This window comes from Gobius niger (assembly GCF_951799975.1).
Source record: "Gobius niger genome assembly, chromosome: 1".
Lineage (NCBI taxonomy): Eukaryota > Metazoa > Chordata > Actinopteri > Gobiiformes > Gobiidae > Gobius > Gobius niger.
In genome coordinates this window covers 47487664-47505987 of record NC_136852.1, presented here as the reverse complement: position 1 = coordinate 47505987, position 18324 = coordinate 47487664, and the positions used below count along the sequence as shown (strand labels likewise).

At 39.0% G+C, this 18324-nt stretch overlaps 1 protein-coding gene across 1 annotated transcript; it reads left to right on the top strand.

Moving 5' to 3' along the window:
* The first annotated feature begins 249 nt into the window (after positions 1-249).
* Positions 250-16108, top strand: LOC306972027 (uncharacterized protein). Its single transcript, XM_079568470.1, has 9 exons — positions 250-288; positions 397-420; positions 881-1090; positions 1360-1437; positions 1870-2019; positions 11029-11238; positions 13366-13443; positions 14862-15011; positions 15962-16108. The coding sequence occupies exons 2-9, from the start codon at positions 414-416 to the stop codon at positions 16054-16056; spliced, it is 978 nt and encodes a 325-aa protein (XP_079424596.1). The 5' UTR covers positions 250-288; positions 397-413; the 3' UTR covers positions 16057-16108.
* Positions 16109-18324: the final 2216 nt, after the last annotated feature.

Below are 18324 nucleotides of genomic sequence, written 5' to 3'. Positions count from 1 at the left end.
ATACAACAAGTACATCTCCTCTCAAAAAACAGAAATGACACTTGTTTAACCACGACTCTGCCTTGACACGTCCACGCCACATAATCACGGCGAGATTCCGTCTAAACAAAAGCAGCCTAAATGAACACAACAGACTGCATTTCTGTGAGGTTATTCAGCAGCGGGACACTTAGCTCTGCCCCTCAGTCTCCTCCTCCTCACCTTCAAACGGGACGCTATTTAAACAACAAGGCGAGCCACATCTTCATATAGGACAGTCCTGCGACCCTCTGAGCACTCGAGCACCAGGTAGGACTGCACTGCACAGCTGATAAATATTTAAGTTTGCAAATGTTCAGGACGCATAGCAGTGCTTTAGAAGAGTGCGCTCATTATTCCTGTGTTTTTGTTCCATAGGTTTGACAAGAGACACTATGGCAAGTAAGTGCAATGCAATTTTGTTATTTCATTCGATTGATTTGTACTGCGTGTCTTGTCAATTTTCTCTCTCTCTTTCTTGCCATCATTTACATTGTTTTGTGTGCATTAAGGCCCTATAGAGAGAAGGTATTATTGAAGGTTTATCTTTGTTGACTATATGCAGCCAATTAAGTGTTTTTGTCTTTTTATCGTTAACAACTAAGCAACAGCTTTTTGTCTCTATTGTCTTTCAGAGTGTCTTCTTGTTTTCAAAATGTCTTTCTAAAATAACCTTTCGAACCAGCTTTTTGTTTCAGTAGAGTTTTCTGTGACGAATTAAAAGAAAACGTTTCAAATTGTTTTAGTATTCTGTTAAATGCGGAAAGCATTCCTTAACTCTTTATTGCGTATTATCAATTTCTTTCTAATATTATATTTACAACTTTACTTACATCACCACTTCTGTCTTTCTAAACCACAGGCAACAGCTTTAAAGAGGTGTTCCTGGAGGCCCATAACTCGTACCGAGGCGATCACAGCGCCCCGAAGATGACCTACAACACTGAGCTGTGCGAGGCGGCGCAGAAATGGGCCGACACTCTGCTGGAGAAAAAAACCTTAATGCACAGTGACACCAAGGATGGAGAAAACGTCTTCTACGCCTCCAGCTCTGTCGCCTTCACTCCCACCGGTACATCCAACTCCTGCTTTGCGGCACTGCCCTTAACATGCAGGTGTATGTTCAAGGTTTTAGGATATCAGTTCTTTATACTCTTGTCTAGACAACACCAAACTGACCAACACTGGACTCATGTTTGTGCTTTAAAGTACCGTTCATCTAACTGTTAAATCCTTTGCATCATTTTCATGAACTTCCAGGCTAGTTCTTCCTCAAACTTGAACCTCATCAAACAATTATCCTGTCCTCAGTCCCATGTCATAACTGATGGTGTGTTTTAGGCAAAGAGGCCGTGGAGAGCTGGTACAGCGAGATCAAGGACTACAACTTTGGAGCACCGGGGTACAACGGCAGCACAGGTATTTGCAGTTGCAGTACACACAGCCAGGCAGGGAGAAAATATTTCGGATATCAATTCACAAATGAGTGGCAAATATAAGTCGAAAGTATACTTGGAGTTCGACTTCGCTCTTATTTATTGTTACTGGGTATCAGGTCGGGTGAAATCTCTTCAGGGTGAAGTCATTAAATCTATGAAATAAAGCTTCTATATTTATATAATGAAATGATATTTTAAGTCTTAAAGGCAGTTGGTTATCGATGGGATCTTGATATCGGATCGGAACGTATCCAGGAAAAAAATGAAATCGATCACGAGAAATCGAGATTTAATTTTTCTGCTTTCCACCAACTCTGTGTTTATAACCTCCTGGCCCTGAATTTCCATCAGAGGTTGATATAAAAACAGCACATGTTTTGTGGGTACTGTGACTAGTGTGTGTCCCATATAGGGCACTTTACTCAGGTGGTGTGGAAGGAGAGCACAGAGCTCGGCGTGGGGATGGCCACTGATGGGAAGACCGTGTTTGTAGTGGGTCAGTACCGACCGGCTGGCAACATGAACATGGATGGTTACTTTGAGAAAAACGTCCTGCCCAAAGGTAAGTGCATAAGATGTGGATGATTTGACACGTTTACACACAAAGGAACAATGAGTAAACTGAACTTAAGCGCAAATCTCAGTCAAGCACCTCAATGACTCTAATAAGGATAATGCCAAAAACCAATGACATCAATTAGGCAATATATTCTGGAGCTTCAGTTTGAACATATAAACAAAACATGCATGCAGAGTAGCCTATCTTTAACAGGGTTTGACACCATAACACTTTATTTCACATTAAAACCATTTCAAAGCAAGACAGGGCAGGGGAAAACATTGATTTTTGGCTAGTTTCTCAACAAAGGTTTCAAATTTGCCCCCTTTAACACCTAACTAATTCTATTCTACTCACTTTGTGGTTCGTGGAAACAATGTGTATATGATTTTCTCACAGGTTAACCCATAACTACTCTCCTATCACTGTGTACTGTTACTTTGCAGCATAAAGGCTGTGCATTTTACAGCTAAGACCAATGGCAGCGGAGGAGACCGGAAGAAATCCTGCACTCTGCTCTAGGACAAGACTGAAACATTACTGCTGTCAGACTTCAACGTTAGAAGTTTTATCCGTGTCAAAATACTGTATGGTTTTGTGAAACTGATTTGGCTTTTTCTATTGTCAATAAAAGAGTACGTTATGAAAATACATTGTTTGAGTCAACGATGGGTAGAGTAGCAAAAATATTCCTCGTGCATGAGTATTCTTTGGAATATTTTACACCAGTCGATAAAAATATAATCCTTCTAAATAGTAACTCAGATAAAAGCTTGAGTCTAGAGTTGCACATTTATAATATCGAGCTTATAATAATAATAATAATAATAATAATAATAATAATAATAATAATAATAATAATAATAATAATAATAATAATAATAATAATAATAATAATAATAATAATAATAATAATAATAATGCATTGGTTTTATATAGCGCTTTTCTGGGCACTCAAAGACGCTTTACATTGCACTATTCATTCACTCCATACTCGGTGGTGGCAAGCTACTATTGTAGCCACAGCTGCCCTGGGGTAGACTGACGGAAGCGAGGCAACCAGTCTGCGCCATCGGCCCCTCCGACCACCACCAACCACTCACTCACTCACTACATTCGCTAATCACCAATGTCAAGAAATGTGGAAAAATGTGGAGAGGAAAATCAGGAGAAAAAAATAGGAAAAGTAAGGGGTGGGGGGGTGGGGGGGAATTGTGAGAAAAAAAGCAGGTAAAAAATGATATTAAAAAAATAATCGACGGGTTGGGGGCAAAACAAAGGGAATAAGAATAAATTAATAATGAATAATTTAAAAAATAGGCAAAAAGGGAGGGAAAATGTTTAAAAATTGGGGTAAAATTATGAAAAAAAAAGTTATTTCTGCCCTTTTGCTGTCTGTTCATGATCTTTCTCAGTGACAAAGCAAAAAGTAAGATGTTTTTTTTTACAATTCTGATGGTTTTCAAAAGTATCGCTTCATCAGTGTCATCGAGGAAGTATCGCCCAGCCCTACTGTATATGGTGTAACTGGTATAACTGTGAGTCTCATTTGCATTACCAAAGTCCTGCTCCTCCCTTGAGCCGAGGAGTCCTTTGAATAGAGGAGACCAAGTTAGCTGCAGGGATTTTGATTTAAAAAGAAATCAAACAACTTCCCGTTTCTCCGCAACCACAACAATAGCTATTGTGAACAGTGAAACTATAAAAAAGTGCAGTGGTTGGGGTAATGGCTGTCCTGTCTTACATTTTGATGACAATGGCAAAACAAAGTTTCTAAAGGTGGAAGCAAACAAGACCGTGGGAACCTAGGGTGCTGAGGGTGCCGCAGCAACGTCTTGTGGATAGTTTTGGCATTGCAGGCAATATTAACTAATAGGAAACAAATGGTAAATGGTCTCAACTTATACAGTGCTTGTCTACCTTAAAGCAGTACTAAGTAACGTGTTTACCTTAATAAATCCTTTTCGTAGTCCCTGTGGGGGTAATACAAGTGTTTATGGGATGATTGGAGGGTCTTTCATCTCCCCCGGTGTCTCTGGCCAGAAAACCATGTTTGCAACTTGACTGCCACCGGACCGGAGCAAGCAAAACACACTAATGGAATCACGAAGAAGAAGCTAAGCTGCAGAGCAGGGTTCACTACTCCACCGACTGAAGAAAAAAATTCAAACAGACATCACTTAGGGCAGCTTTAAGCAAACTTTTTAGACAATCTTGTTTTTATCCAACTAAATGATTTTATTACTGCACATAATGTCCTTGAGAAATTAAAGTCTGGCTTTAGGGTAAACCACAGCATCGAGATAAAATCCTTTTTAAAGATTTTCAACGATGTAGATTCAATTATGATTCACAGAAGGTCACAGTGTTGGCTGCCTTTGATACAGTCGACCACACTATTCTTTTAACTTGTTTCAACACATCGGCCTCTCTGGTACTGTCCACAAATGGTTTACATCCTACCTCACAGACAGGACACCTGCTCCTCTAAGGTCCATAAAATTACATGTGGTGTGCCCCAGGGTTCGATTTTAGGTCCAGTGTTTTTTAACCTGTATATGCTCCCTCTTGGCGATGTCATCAGGAGACATCGCCAAGTTATGCTGATGATACACAGTTATACATCTCCATGTTTCCAGATGACACCAGGCCAATGGATGCACTTTTCAACTGCATTTTAGATATCAAATCCTGGGTGGCAGAAAACTTTCTCCAGCTAAACCAGGACAAAACCGAAGTTTTAGTCATTGCCGTCTTTCCAGTATTACGGCCCTCGCCTCTGGAACGGCCTGCCGGAGGAGCTCAGGGCTGCAGAACGTTCATGATTTTAAGAGCAGGCTCAAGACCCGCCTTTTTAGTTTAGCTTTTTTTCTAGCTAGACTGCCCCGGGAGCAGTGATTGGCTGTGGCTGCCGGGGGGCTGACTGAATGGAGGCGTGGTGTCTCTACAGCGCCTTCTCTTGGCACCCTGTGGCTGCAGCCGAGGTGCTGTTCCCGATGTAGCCATACACCCATCTGTACTCAGCCTTACATCCATTGTGTCCATTGTTTTACCTTGAGTGTGTGTGATGTGCTTGTGTGGTGTGTCCCTGGGGAGGTGGATGGGGCGAGTGTGATTGTGACAATGTGTTTGTATCTGTGGGAGGAGGTGGGTATGAGGGAATGTTTTTAAATCTGTAAAGCACTTTGTGTTACATGAAATGTATGAAAAGTGTTTTATAAATAAAGATGATTGATTGATTGATTGATTGATTGATTGATTGATTGATTGATTGATTGATTGATTGATTGATTGATTGATTAATTGATTAAACACCTCTGTCTGATGTTATGAAGAACATAACACATAAAATAACGTGAGCCCATAACCTTGATGTGCAACCATATTTCTTATATCCACAATTGAGCAAAACAAAACAGTCATGTGACCACGGCCTCCTCCGCTGTCAAGCTCACTTCCTCTTGTGTGTGGTATCTGGCACCAAGATGTGATGCGACAGCGTAGACGAAGTAACCCGATCAGCTCTGACTAAATACATTTTTACAGACTGACCAACACTGCACATGACGACTACAGAGAAACTGGTCCAAGGAACAAGCGGGAAACTGCAAATCTGTACGGTGAGAGTATTTTGCAAGTATTTTGAGAGATTACTGAAAGTTTAAGGAGGACGACGCAGCTGAAGTGTTGATCTGTGAAAAGCTGATAAGGGGCTTTCAAAGAACGGTTAGACATGCAGAGGTAGAAAAGTTAGTATTGAAGCTGTATTCAAAGGGGAGACCAGAGCGTGTCACTGGGTTAGCTATACCTGTAGTGACTCCTTTCACAGTTAAAAAGATAACAATAATATGCATTTTATAGTTTTTTCCCTTAAGGTTGTGACCTATTCTGGTTTGACCTCAAAAGGTAAGATTAAAGCAGAGGTGGGAAGAGCAGCCAAAATATTTACTCAAGTAAGAGTAATGTTGAAGTAGAAGTAAAAAGTAGTGGTCCAAATATTTACTCTATAAGATTGAAAAACTACTTAAATCTTTTACTTGAGCACTGAGGAACTGTTTGAGTGTAAAAGCTTGATTATTGTTTCAGTGGTGACACAAAAAGGAACAAAACATGAAATAATGTAAAAAAAAATACCCTCAAAATCATATACGAAATAAATCATTATGAAGAATTATGACGTAAATAAAACAAGAAATACATCTTTATTACGCATTAAAATTAAGATTTTTCCTTTAAGATTTACTCATTTTTTAAATAATAATATTCTATAATATAATAACACCAAAAGTACAATTACTTCAAACATTCACTTAAAGGGGCTAGATGCAAGTTGGCCATTTTATACTCACGACTGCCACCTCAGGTCATGCAGTGCAGGATTTTAGAGGCAAATGTGGTGAACAGGTCTGAGCTTATTCTACACATTAGGACATTGTTGGAACATGTGGGGAGAGGAAATTACATAATGTTAACATTTTTAAACTCAGTATAGTCTCTTTAAGTACATGTACTTGAGAAAATGTAACTGAAAACTATTCACTTCTGGATAAAAGCACCCTAACGTGAAAAATATGTGACACATTTCATAAAATACTGCAGCAACCTATACAATTTTTGGGGCAAAAGTGGCTCAGTGGCAATATTTTAAAATGAATTTTCCAATCCAACTAAAGTGCATACTACTGTATTGTAGATGAGCTAAACAGTATGTTGTGCACTTTCGAGAGATTACTGTGTCAGGAAATATGCAAATTCCATTTTTCTCCTTACCCTCAGGTCCAACCTATAGTCTCTAAAGTAAAGAGAAAAAGAGAATATGAACCCGTGCCAAAGTTTGCAAAACGCTCTCCATTTCTAACGCACAGATTGACGTGTCTGAGAAAGCTTTACTACTAAGTGACAATTTAATGAGTACAATTGTAAAACGTTCTCCTGGTTGATTGATGAACCTGTTTAGCAACAAAAACTGAAGCCGGATCAGCGTCGGGTGACAGATATGTGGTTTAAGACCGTTCCCAGGGTTTAGTCATCAGGGGGAGCAGCAGTGATTCAGTCTTTGGGATAAAACACGGACTTTTCCAGGTTTGGATCAACACTAAACCTGGTCTAAATCAGGACTGAATTATTTTATAGTTTTCAGGGAGCAATACTGTCACAGCAATGTAAACTATAACAACATGTTCTCTTGAGTCTTTCATTTCTACCTCTTAACTCCCTCCTGAACCGAGCACATTTTTTCTCCACTTCAGCTTTACCCATAAAATCTATTATTAATAGTTTTTATTCCTTGCTTTTTTAATGTTTTTTTTTTACTGCTTTTATCCTCACTTTTTGTTGCTTTTTTGTAACTGTTTCATTTCCTTTTCATCACTTTCTTTGTTGTGTTTTTGTTGCTTTTTATGCTTTTTTTTGCTGTGTTTTCATCCCAATTTTTTGTTGCTTTTGTGAAACCGTTTTGTTGCATTTTTTACTCTTTTTTGGCGCCTGTTTTGTTGCGTTTTTGTTGCGTTTGTATGTTGTTTTTTTACTGCAGTTTTACCCTCACTTTTAGTTGCTTGTTCATCACGTTTTGTCACTTTCTTTGTTGTGTTTTTTTTTTGCTGTTTTACGCTATTTTTGCAGCGTTTTCATCCCCACTTTTTGTCGCTTTTTTGTGACCGTGTTGTTGTTTTTTGCTTTTTCATCACATTTTGTGGCAAACTGTAGAAAATGTGCTTGATTCAGGTGGATAATACTACAATCGTGTTGACTTTGTAGCATCAGAGGAAGCCGAAGCAAACACACTGGGACGCGGGCCACAGATTGAGAAAGTTGAATTGTCTTTGACTGACATACTGAGAGGTTACTATGGCTTACAGTGGTCTTATTTGAATGGGTGTCTCCTTCTACATACTCACTAAAGGCCTGTATAAATAGACAGAGGACAGAAGGTTGCTCCACACCTACAGCACTCCTCAGCAGGTAAGGCACCATTTACTACACACTTTACTGCCTTCGATTAGACTGTTTTGATCTCATTTTTTACTGATTGGGAAAGTGGAGTGTGTTTATGATTGACCTTTAAACAGCTGAACGTTTCAGTTCAATTTTACAGATTTTTAACTGTTAACAATGATCATTAATGTAAAGGAGTTGCACATTTTCTGATGTATAATGGACAAGAGTGTTTCAAAGTTCACGAAAAGTCTGATAGCTGCATTTTTGAATACTTAGATATTCAAGTCTCTTAATTGGTATTATCATTAACAACGCAGTGGAATGCAGTAAACTATGCGTATCAGAAGTTACCAGCGGTGGGCAGAGTAGCCAAAATATTTACTAAAGTAAGAATAAAGCTAGTTTGAAACTTTATTCTACTACTTTTGAACGACTTCTACTTCTACTGAGGTAATTGTCAAAAGTATCAGCCCAAAAAGAGTAAAAAGTACTTGGAGAAGAGAGATTTTAGTTGAGTAGCGTGAGTACTGAGAAACTGTTTGAGCGTAAAAGTTTGATTCATGTTTCAGTAGTGACATAAATTATGAAATATATGAAACAATACGGAAATTGTAATGTTTACAAAGAAAATACTGCAAAAACATAAAAAGAAATCATTATGAAAAATTAAGTAAACAGAACACAATATACATAAGAGTTACTCACAGTTGCCATATTTTTCCTGAAGTAAGATACTTCATTTTAATAAAACTCCAGTAGGAGTATGAAAAAGGTACTTACAAAGGTACAGTTATTGAAGTACATGTTCTTGAGTAAATGTAACTAAGTACAACCCACCTCTGGAATGACTAGTTTCAATGTTTTCAAGGGACTAATCTGTTTTATATCCTCTTTGGCCGAGTGAATAAGCCCTGGGTATATTCACCAGAAGGCAATTACTGGAAAGAAAGATGTTGTTGCTGACGCCACTAAGTCCTTGCTGATGGACATGAGTGAAATATTAGTAATGTACTTTAAGTATCTGTCAGTGACGTCCTGTTTTAGGAGACAATGAGCTGACAACACAGCAGATTTGAGGAATGTAAATCGTGTATTTCAATTTTTTAGATTATCAATACTTGCTGCGGTACGTGTACTACTGCAAGTTGTGGTGGTTGCAGTAGTAGGTGGTTCTCAGGCTCTTGTGGTGATACTGGGAAAGCAGTTGGTCAAGCTTTAGTCGTCCTTTGGGTTTGTCCTCTTTTTGTTTTGTTTTGTCAGTCTTTTCTCCAGTGTCAGATCAATTAAAGTCTTAGCCTGTCTTTGCTTGCAAATATTGAAGATCAATTATAGGCCTATCTATTAATAGACAAATGGAAAAAAAGACTTTTCACTGGACTTTTCTACACTAGACATCATTTGGCATAATACAGGCTACATTAATATAAAGAACTCACAGAAAGTGATCTGATCATTATAACTTGTGCATTATGTCAGTTATTCTTCACCAGCATTTCAAAACAAAACACTCGGCCCCACCAGCAGTGGGTGTTTTATTTTATTAGGTGATCCATCATGATTGATTAGTTGATGTTAGCATTAGCATGCTGCTGCGAGCTTTAGCATACTGTTGCTAGCCATGGCATTTTGTACTGCAATTAAAAGTGTGTTTAGGTTAAACTCAGCCATTTAATTCTCCTGAGCTTCAAAAGGACATACATCATGTCCATATTCACTTAGATTTGTGCTTTTAAAGCGCTGAGAGTGAAAACAGGTATCATTTCAATATCGGATATTTGTAGCCGATACGAGCGATCGCTGTTATTGTTTACTTCCGCACTTTTCGCTGGATGTTTTGGTGAATGGTAGCTGATGCATCCAGGTCACTAATTCGGTTTTATAAAATGATAGATCTATTACAGCGCAAGAGAAGCAATGCCTTGTTTATGGACATTGTTTTTGCCGATCATAGGATTTTAATCAAATTTTTATCAATATGAAAACGTAAAATGCCTACCACGGCCAACGGATGTGACGACATCGCGATCGCTCGTATACCCAATATCGTATTTCCTGTCAAATTTTATATTTTTTCCCGATATATAATACGGCCAAAAATACGGGTCACTGAGAGTTTTAATAAAATCATCTGCATTTTAATAACTAGATATTAACCTAAGAAAACAACGTTATGACCACATCATTTCAACACGGGCACAAATATCTCCTCGTGTAAAACCATCAACACATTAGTGTCTTTTTGAAAACCATCACATTACATGAGTAATTTTAGCAATGGTCCTTTGACAAGACATTGAAGAAGTGTGTTGGTAATTGTTTGTTGCAGAGCGGATCACAGAGGAGCAGACGCCTGGCGGCTTGGATGACTCATAATGGCAGGTAAGTGCATGCACTCGGAGCGTTGCGGTTATTGTCTGACTTGGCACTTTGCTAAAATCTCTCTGCCCATAACTGTCTCATGAATAATAACGTTTCTGTGATTTACAGGTGTTGTTTTCTGTTTCAATATTTTATTTAGCACACATGACAACGAAAGGAGACGAGAAATTATGTAGATGAGATATTCTCAGATTATAAGGGGGGCATTTCTTAGTTTAAATGGAACAAATGTCCTGGTCTAGAATGATACCAACTGGTAAAGAAAGTGGAAGTGGCACACGGTTTCCAGAAACCAGAAATGTATTCAAGAATACATTTTATTTACTACCCCATTGCATTCTCAACTGAAAAAATCTGTTTAGGCCTGAAAGAAAATTTTACGTTTGATATATTGGTGCAGGAAAAGCATTATTTGAACCTTTATGCCCTAAATTAATTCAACTGCATATTGTGCTGACATTTTCTGCACCCCAATCTGTCAAAAATACTTTAAAATATCCACATTTCAATTTTTACTTTGCTTGATCTAAAGTTTGCAAGTCTTTAGAAGCTGTGAATGCATAGATGTGTTGTGTTTGTGGCATAAGAAATAAAACATTGGGCATTGAAAGCATTAAAATGTACTCTTGTACAATAAACCTCATAGTAATTATTGTCCTATAGTTGTGTTGTCCTAACGCTGGTTGTTGATCACAGACAGCAGTTTTAAGCGTGAGTTCCTGGAGGCCCATAACCTGTACCGGGCCCAGCACAGCACCCCCGCCCTGAGCCTGAGCACTGAGCTGTGCACCGAGGCTCAGAGATGGGCTGACAACCTGCTCCAGAGGAACACCATGATGCACAGCAGCACCAGCGACGGAGAGAACATCTACTGCTTTAGCAGCTCGGCTCCCATCAAACTCACAGGTCAGAGGAGCTCAGGACCAAACCAAGACGAAATCAGTGCAAATAAGGATAAATCAGCATTACACAAGGATTAATCCAGGACTGATTAGGGTCCAAAGTACAAAGGAGAACCCAAGACAAACCCTGGGTTAACTAGTTATATAAATCCAGGACAAACTAGTTACTAAACCTAATCTAATTCATATTGCTATTCATAATCTAGGTCAGGGCTAGGCATCGTCAGGCCCCAGGGCCAAATCTAGCCCTCCAGTATAGAACCCTGGCCCTCAAGATGATTTTGAGAAATATTATTACACAAATCAGAGAGTACTTTAGCATTTGTTAGAGTTAAAGAGTTGAAACTACTCTAAATGTGAGAATTATTGTCAATTACCTCAAAGTTTCCAAACAGAACACATAATTGGGTCATATATTATGTGCACCACTGGCATTTGTAGAAAGTGGTGCACTCCGCAAACTTCCCTACCCCTAATGGCTACAAGAGTGATACATAAGCAGGGCAGCCCAAAGTGCGGCTCTCAGACCAATGCTTTTGTGGATGCTTCCTGTAGCCTGGCCAGCCAGACGCGAGGCTCCGTCAGTTTTGATAGGTGTGATTGACAATCAACCAGCGAAAAGCATGGTCTGTTCAACATGGCAGCCTACTGTGTGTGAAAACATTACATTTAACAAGAAATATACAAATTGCCATCTTCTGCCAAACCGCTTACCACAAAACCATTTTAATTGGTTTGTTGTGTGATGTGGTGACACTAGTTCTGCTGACCTGAAGTTGTGAGTCTTAGTACTTCATGTACCTGTTCATATCCTACAGTATCAAGATTATCTTAGACCCATTGGCGTATAAGCATATTTTCAAGCTAGAACAGCGTGTTCCTGGATCACGTACAGTTTGTTAAGAGCTTGCGTGGGATGTAAATATTTCAGCGGAGGAGATGTCTCGGTTTATAAAGGCTCAGGTTTTATTTGATGAATATAAAATATGAACCAATTTGCATAACAAACAATTGTCTATAGTTTTTATTTCCTTCTTTTTAGTTATTTCTTTTATTTATTATTTATTGCATGTGAGCCTTTAGCTTCAAGACAAACTTACCTTTCTAAACACAGACACAAGTATTTACATACATTACAAGTTTTTAACACACAGTAGGTGATGATCTGTCAATGTCCACCACAGGGGACTCATGGATATCTTACTCTACCCCAGTTTACTCTGATTTTGTCTTACTCATCTATAAGCAATAAAGTTGGCATCTGACCCCACCCCGTGCATGTCGTGTAAACGTATGGGCCTTGACTGAGGACTAAAGGTTGCTACAAAAAGAGCTGTGTTCGTGTTGCGGATTTGCTCTATAGACAGTGTTTAAAATGACCTCTTCATAAATCACTTTTCTCTACAACGAACACCCACCCACATGTGTTTTGCATGTTTTGTGCAGAACAACATGTCAGTCTTTTGACAGGTTTATGCCTGAAGAGCGTAAATCAAAGAACTGCAGCTCCACCTTCAAATTTGCATGTTATCTGCTGACTCTTCTGTGTTGACTCAAACCAGTGTTGTCTAACTTATAGGGGGGGTGATCGTTTGTGTGTCATACTAAGTCCAGACAACACCTTTGAACTTCATTGAGCTTTCAGTATTGCTATATTCAGTATAGCTCATAAAATCAATCTCTTTTTCTGCTTTCCTTAAATATCTGTAGATGAAATATACTAACACTCTGCTACAAGTGTCACGTATAGAGCAAATAGTCACAATCACGCTTGCTTGGCATGATCTTAAAGCAATACTAAGTAACTTGTTTACCATAATAAATCCAGTCCCTCTGGGGGTAATATAAGGGTCACGAAGAAGGTGCTAACGGGCAAAGCTAACTGTGGGCTAGCGCCACTTTAAACAGCATTTACAGCCAGGTTTGAGTGAAAAAAATTATCTCCATTGTGTAATTGGATGTACAATATCCCTCTCTCCCTTTGTCTTTTCTGTCAGCGTAGTATTTACTCTCACGGACAATGAATAAGTTAATAAATTGCAACTTACTACAACACCTGCAGTTGCGCTTATGGCCTTTCGGGGCAAGAGCTACTTATTACTGCTTTAACACATCTCTGTGTCTCCTTCAGGCAGAGAAGCTGTGGATTCGTGGTACAGTGAGATCAAGTATTACAACTGGAACCAACCGGCGTACAACAGCAAAACTGGTAAATCCAACTTCACAAAGACAATAATAGAGTACGGTAGTACGGTAGCCTATTTAAAATGTCAGTATGTTTATTATGAGCGTAATACCAAGCGAGGTGAAGATCCCGTGGGTGATGCGGGGCTCGAGCACCCACTCAAATCTTTGCCCGAATTACAAAAGATTCAATGTGCTGTAAATAAGAGAACACAGGTGCGGCAGCGTTGGTGTCATGCTCCGCTCACAAGTACAAGTATCAGAGAGATTGTGACCCTATGATACCACAGATCTTTTTTTTTGGTGGTTTAAAGCCATCACAGACAAACGACAGAAGTTACAACTACTAAACCAATGGTTCTCAACTGATATGGCATCAGGACCCACTATCAAGATATGGAGGACATGCTGCGACCCAAATAAGAATTGAATTGGCAGTGTCTATAGAACTGTCAGACGGCGACAAGCTCTTTGCTATTTTGTCGTCTCCTTATGATAATGCGTATAAAAATGTGCTGTAATCAAGAGTCTACACTAACTTTTTAGTCAGCTCAACTTTTTTGAACAGCTCAACATGTTGTTGTTGTTTTGTTAATTTCAGGCACTATATAATGGTTAGAGATAAAACAAATGATCAGCTATTAGACAAACTTGATTTTTAATGGTCACATCGTTATACAGTATATTGCTAAATAAGCCTATAGCCTAAACCTTTTCGCAAACCTTAACCTTAATTGTTTTCCTGTTTCTACACTTACACTTACCCTAATCTGAACCAGTTAGATATTGTCCATATGAAACACATGGAACAGCAAAAAATATTGTATTTTCCCAGCAAATTGTTGTTGTATAAGCTTTAGATGAGCCTAAACCAGCTCATAACGGTCATTTTAACAGACTCAGACGGTGTTACTATACTTTTTTTAGATCATAAATATTGAAAGAAATGTTCCCAGGGAAAGGTTCAGGACGAATGGGAGAGGAAAGTGCTTCTCTTTGGTCCTCACGGCGGGAAGCTGACATTGCTGTAATACCACCCCCTGGTGGCCTGGGGCGACTCCAAAGACTCTTTGGAAACAAGATTCTTATGAAGCTTTGGACCTCGTTTGCACTGCTTAAAAGCCAGGCTCCAAAGAGTTTTTTTTTTTTCTAAAATTCACTATGACCCATGTGACAACGCTGGGGTTGGTGTCATATTTTTAACCAGGCTGGTTTTGTATATTAATATATAGAAATAAAAAGTGGTCTATGATTGACAGGCTCTGGAGCACTGTGGAGGCTCGAAGCTGGTCCTGCCATTTTAAGGAACAGGCTTCGTAGGAGGAAATATAGCAGCCATGTTCATTTCCCAGACCACTCGGGATCATTACTATGAATGGGGCTGAATAGATAATCATCGATCTCTTGTATACTATTTATATATTGTTCTTGCCTTTGTCCCAGGGCACTTCACTCAGGTGGTGTGGAAGGACAGCACAGAACTGGGAGTGGGCGTGGCCTCCAGTGGTAAAAAGGTGTTTGTGGTGGGACAGTATCGACCAGCTGGGAACATGAACAGCCCGGGATACTTCCAGCAAAACGTCCTCCCTAAAGGTAAAGCACATGACGTTCAGCGCTGTAGGTAATGGCGACACGCAGACATTTTTACTGCTTATGTTGCCGATTGCGTTGCACTTCACTTTTACGCACATTCATTTAATCTGGCTCATAATAAAAACTCAAAAGATTATGTGATTGTCAGATGGCAGATTGTTTTGGGTGGAGAGGGTGCAAGAGATCAGGAAACACACATAAACAGACTTAACTATTTAACCTCTTACACCCCACCTTCACAGAGCCCATTGTCTCCAGTTCAGCTTTACCCAAATCTAAAAGCTTCTGGACTGGAGCTTACAGCCTAAAGGCCAGTGCCACGCCTGATTCGAAAGCTGCGTTTCTGTTACATTTTTGTTGCTTTTTTGATACTTGATTTGTTGCGTGTTCGTCGCTGTTTTGACCAAACTAGAGAAAATGTGCTCGGAAAAAAATAATCCCCCGACAGTACAGGGGAAAAGGTCCTCTAATCTGCTCATACATGTTGTTTTAAAGGACATACAAGCCCTTGAGCATTTTCACATAAGAGACTTCTATGGGAAATACTTGTGTAATTGTGCACCTGTTTGAATGTGAGCACACGCTGACATTTCAGTTAAGCTCATAGAGGATTTATCACTTCCATACCGTGATTGCATATTATGTAATATGTTTGTATGTTTTCCTTTTTTTTTTTTCACACCTATGCTCCCTCCCTGGCAAAGTCTTTTTGTGTCTTTGGTCCTTAGTAAAATGCCCTTATCAATAAAGCCTTGAGGAAAGCAGTTTTTCCCCCCCTCTGTTCAAAAGAGCAAAACAGAATGTATTTAAGGCACCAGTAGTAAGATTATTGGACTTTTTGCCATCCAAAGTTTAGCGCTGTTCTGGGGTTGAGATAGTTTAAGACAAATGAAAGATGAAACAAGAACGACGCAAAACAAAGCCATTGACTCACCATGTGTCTGTTTCAGTTGCAGGCAGTAACAACATCATCCCCAAGAATCCAAATCCCGAATCAGGATTCACGCCCGGAGAAACCAAAATGATCTGCTGCATCCTCCTGTAGATCAGAAGACGGGAATAAAACTTTCATTGATTGTTATAAATGTACCTTTGATAGAACTCTGTTATGTTAAATAAAATGTATTTTATTAATGTTTGGTTTGTTTATTTTGGTCGGGGCAGTGCATGTTAACCTCTGAACCCCCGCCTCAACCAAGCGGATTTTCTCCAGTTCGGCTTTAAAATCTAAAAGCTTCTTGACTTGAGCTTACGGCCTATAGGTGTGAGGCCTCATTTGAAAGCTAAGACCTACACAACTGATCAAAATGGATCTTGTTTCTCGCGTTGTTGCCATGTTGTCACTTGTTTCACATTCTTTTCATCTCATTTTCGCCAGTTTCTTGTGGTTCTTTTGTTTTTTATTGCGTTTCCATCTTAAATTTCACTTTTTTGTTACTCTTGTTCTTTATATTTTTAGTGTGAATCTTTGTATCTGTTTCTGTGTGCGGCACTTTGGCCAACTGTACAGTTTTTATAGTGCTTTATAAATAAAGTTGGTATGGTATGGTATTAATGAGCATTAGTCATTAACAGATCATTAATTATATTGTAAAGCTGCTTATTATACTTTTATCTGTTAACATACTAGTAGGCGCATTGAGATACCTTATGTATGACATGTGCGATATAAATAAACATGCTTTGCCAATGCCATAAAGATATTGATAAGCTGATCATTATAATCAACTACCATGCTTGGCCATGAATAACATGCTCATTCATAGCCGATACCCTAATCCGAACCCGTAACCCTAAAACATGACTAATGCTTATTAAGAATGAATGAGCACATATAATATAAAGCAATACCAATTGTTCTTGTCGAGTATTGCTGCCTGTGTATTCCTCCAATCTTCTAACATAACTGTATAACATTACTGTCTGGTTTGTGTATGTTGAGTGCATGTACCAGAAAACACCACCAGAGGGAGCCAGCTTTGCGTAAAGGTAACCGGCTTGTACACAAATGCACTAATGTTCACGTTTCAATCTTGCCTGGCCTGCCAAACTACATGCTTTTTCATAGATATTTCAAAAGGAGGAGTGTCTGGCAGGTCAGGCAAGTTTCAATGTGTCAGTGTCAAAATTAAGCTTTTTCTGAATCTTGATTGAAGAAAAATGAAAGCGATTTAGATGTTCTTATTATACAATATTATAACAATATTCTTGTATCAAAATCGAAATGCCACCAACTTTAATTTTAACCTAATCGCTAATTACCACACTAGCACTATTACTACAAAAGCAAAGTCTATCATGACCTTCAATTTAGATTTATTATTGCGATTCCACATCTCTGCCCGGCAATTTAATCTAAACACCACTAGGGGGAGTCAAAGTGCTTTGTTTCAAGTGCTGCATTGGAGCAGCTCAGTAGCTTATACAAGTTTTCCACGGTACATCATGTACTTGAATTTGACACAGACCAAAAAATAGGGAGTTGATCTTAACAAGGCTCACAAAATGTAGCTATTTTCAGTTTGGAATATAGAATAATCAATTTTAATCGGATTCAATCTAATCATATCTCTTACATTGTCGGACCACATGATAAGAAAGTATAACATAATAATGAGATATGGAAAAGCTTTACTTTCATCACACGGTTTGCCTTTAGCCAATCATGAGGTGAAGGAGATACAATGGCTTCTTCTTTTTAGAACATTGCAAAGAAATATAGGTCACACTTCTCTTGCTAATGTTTCTCTGAGGCCATTCAGAGGTGCGGTTTATAACTCGGTTTTCACTCCACTCCCTGCACCAGTGATTTCACCCTCAGTCAAACTGAAGCCAATTTCTGCGTGACGTAATGAAGATCAAGTGTCATAAAAGCACATAAACCATAGATACACCAGGCAATCTCTGACTATGCGGTCATTTAATAATGAATGAGTCACCGCCCAAACCTTACCCTATAATCCCTCTGGTCTAGTGCAGTGGTGGCTGGCTAAGGGTGCGGTGCTAAGAGCCATCTGCAAATTCAGACTTTATTGATTTGATACTTTCATTCATGCTTTTGTTAATGCTTTCATGTGAGGTGCTTTTCCACTGCCTTTACTTTCAACAGTGTTTCAATTCTGCCTGTGCGTAATTACAGCACAATGTACATAATACGTAGGAGTGGGCACCGTTAAACAATACCAGTCTGGTATCGAGAAAAAAAGAGTTTAGGAATTACTGGTATCGAAAAAATGAAAGTATCGAAAGCAGGAATCGTAAAACGTATATCTTTAGATCGAAGTTTTGATCCATGTTGGTCCAGGAGCAGTAG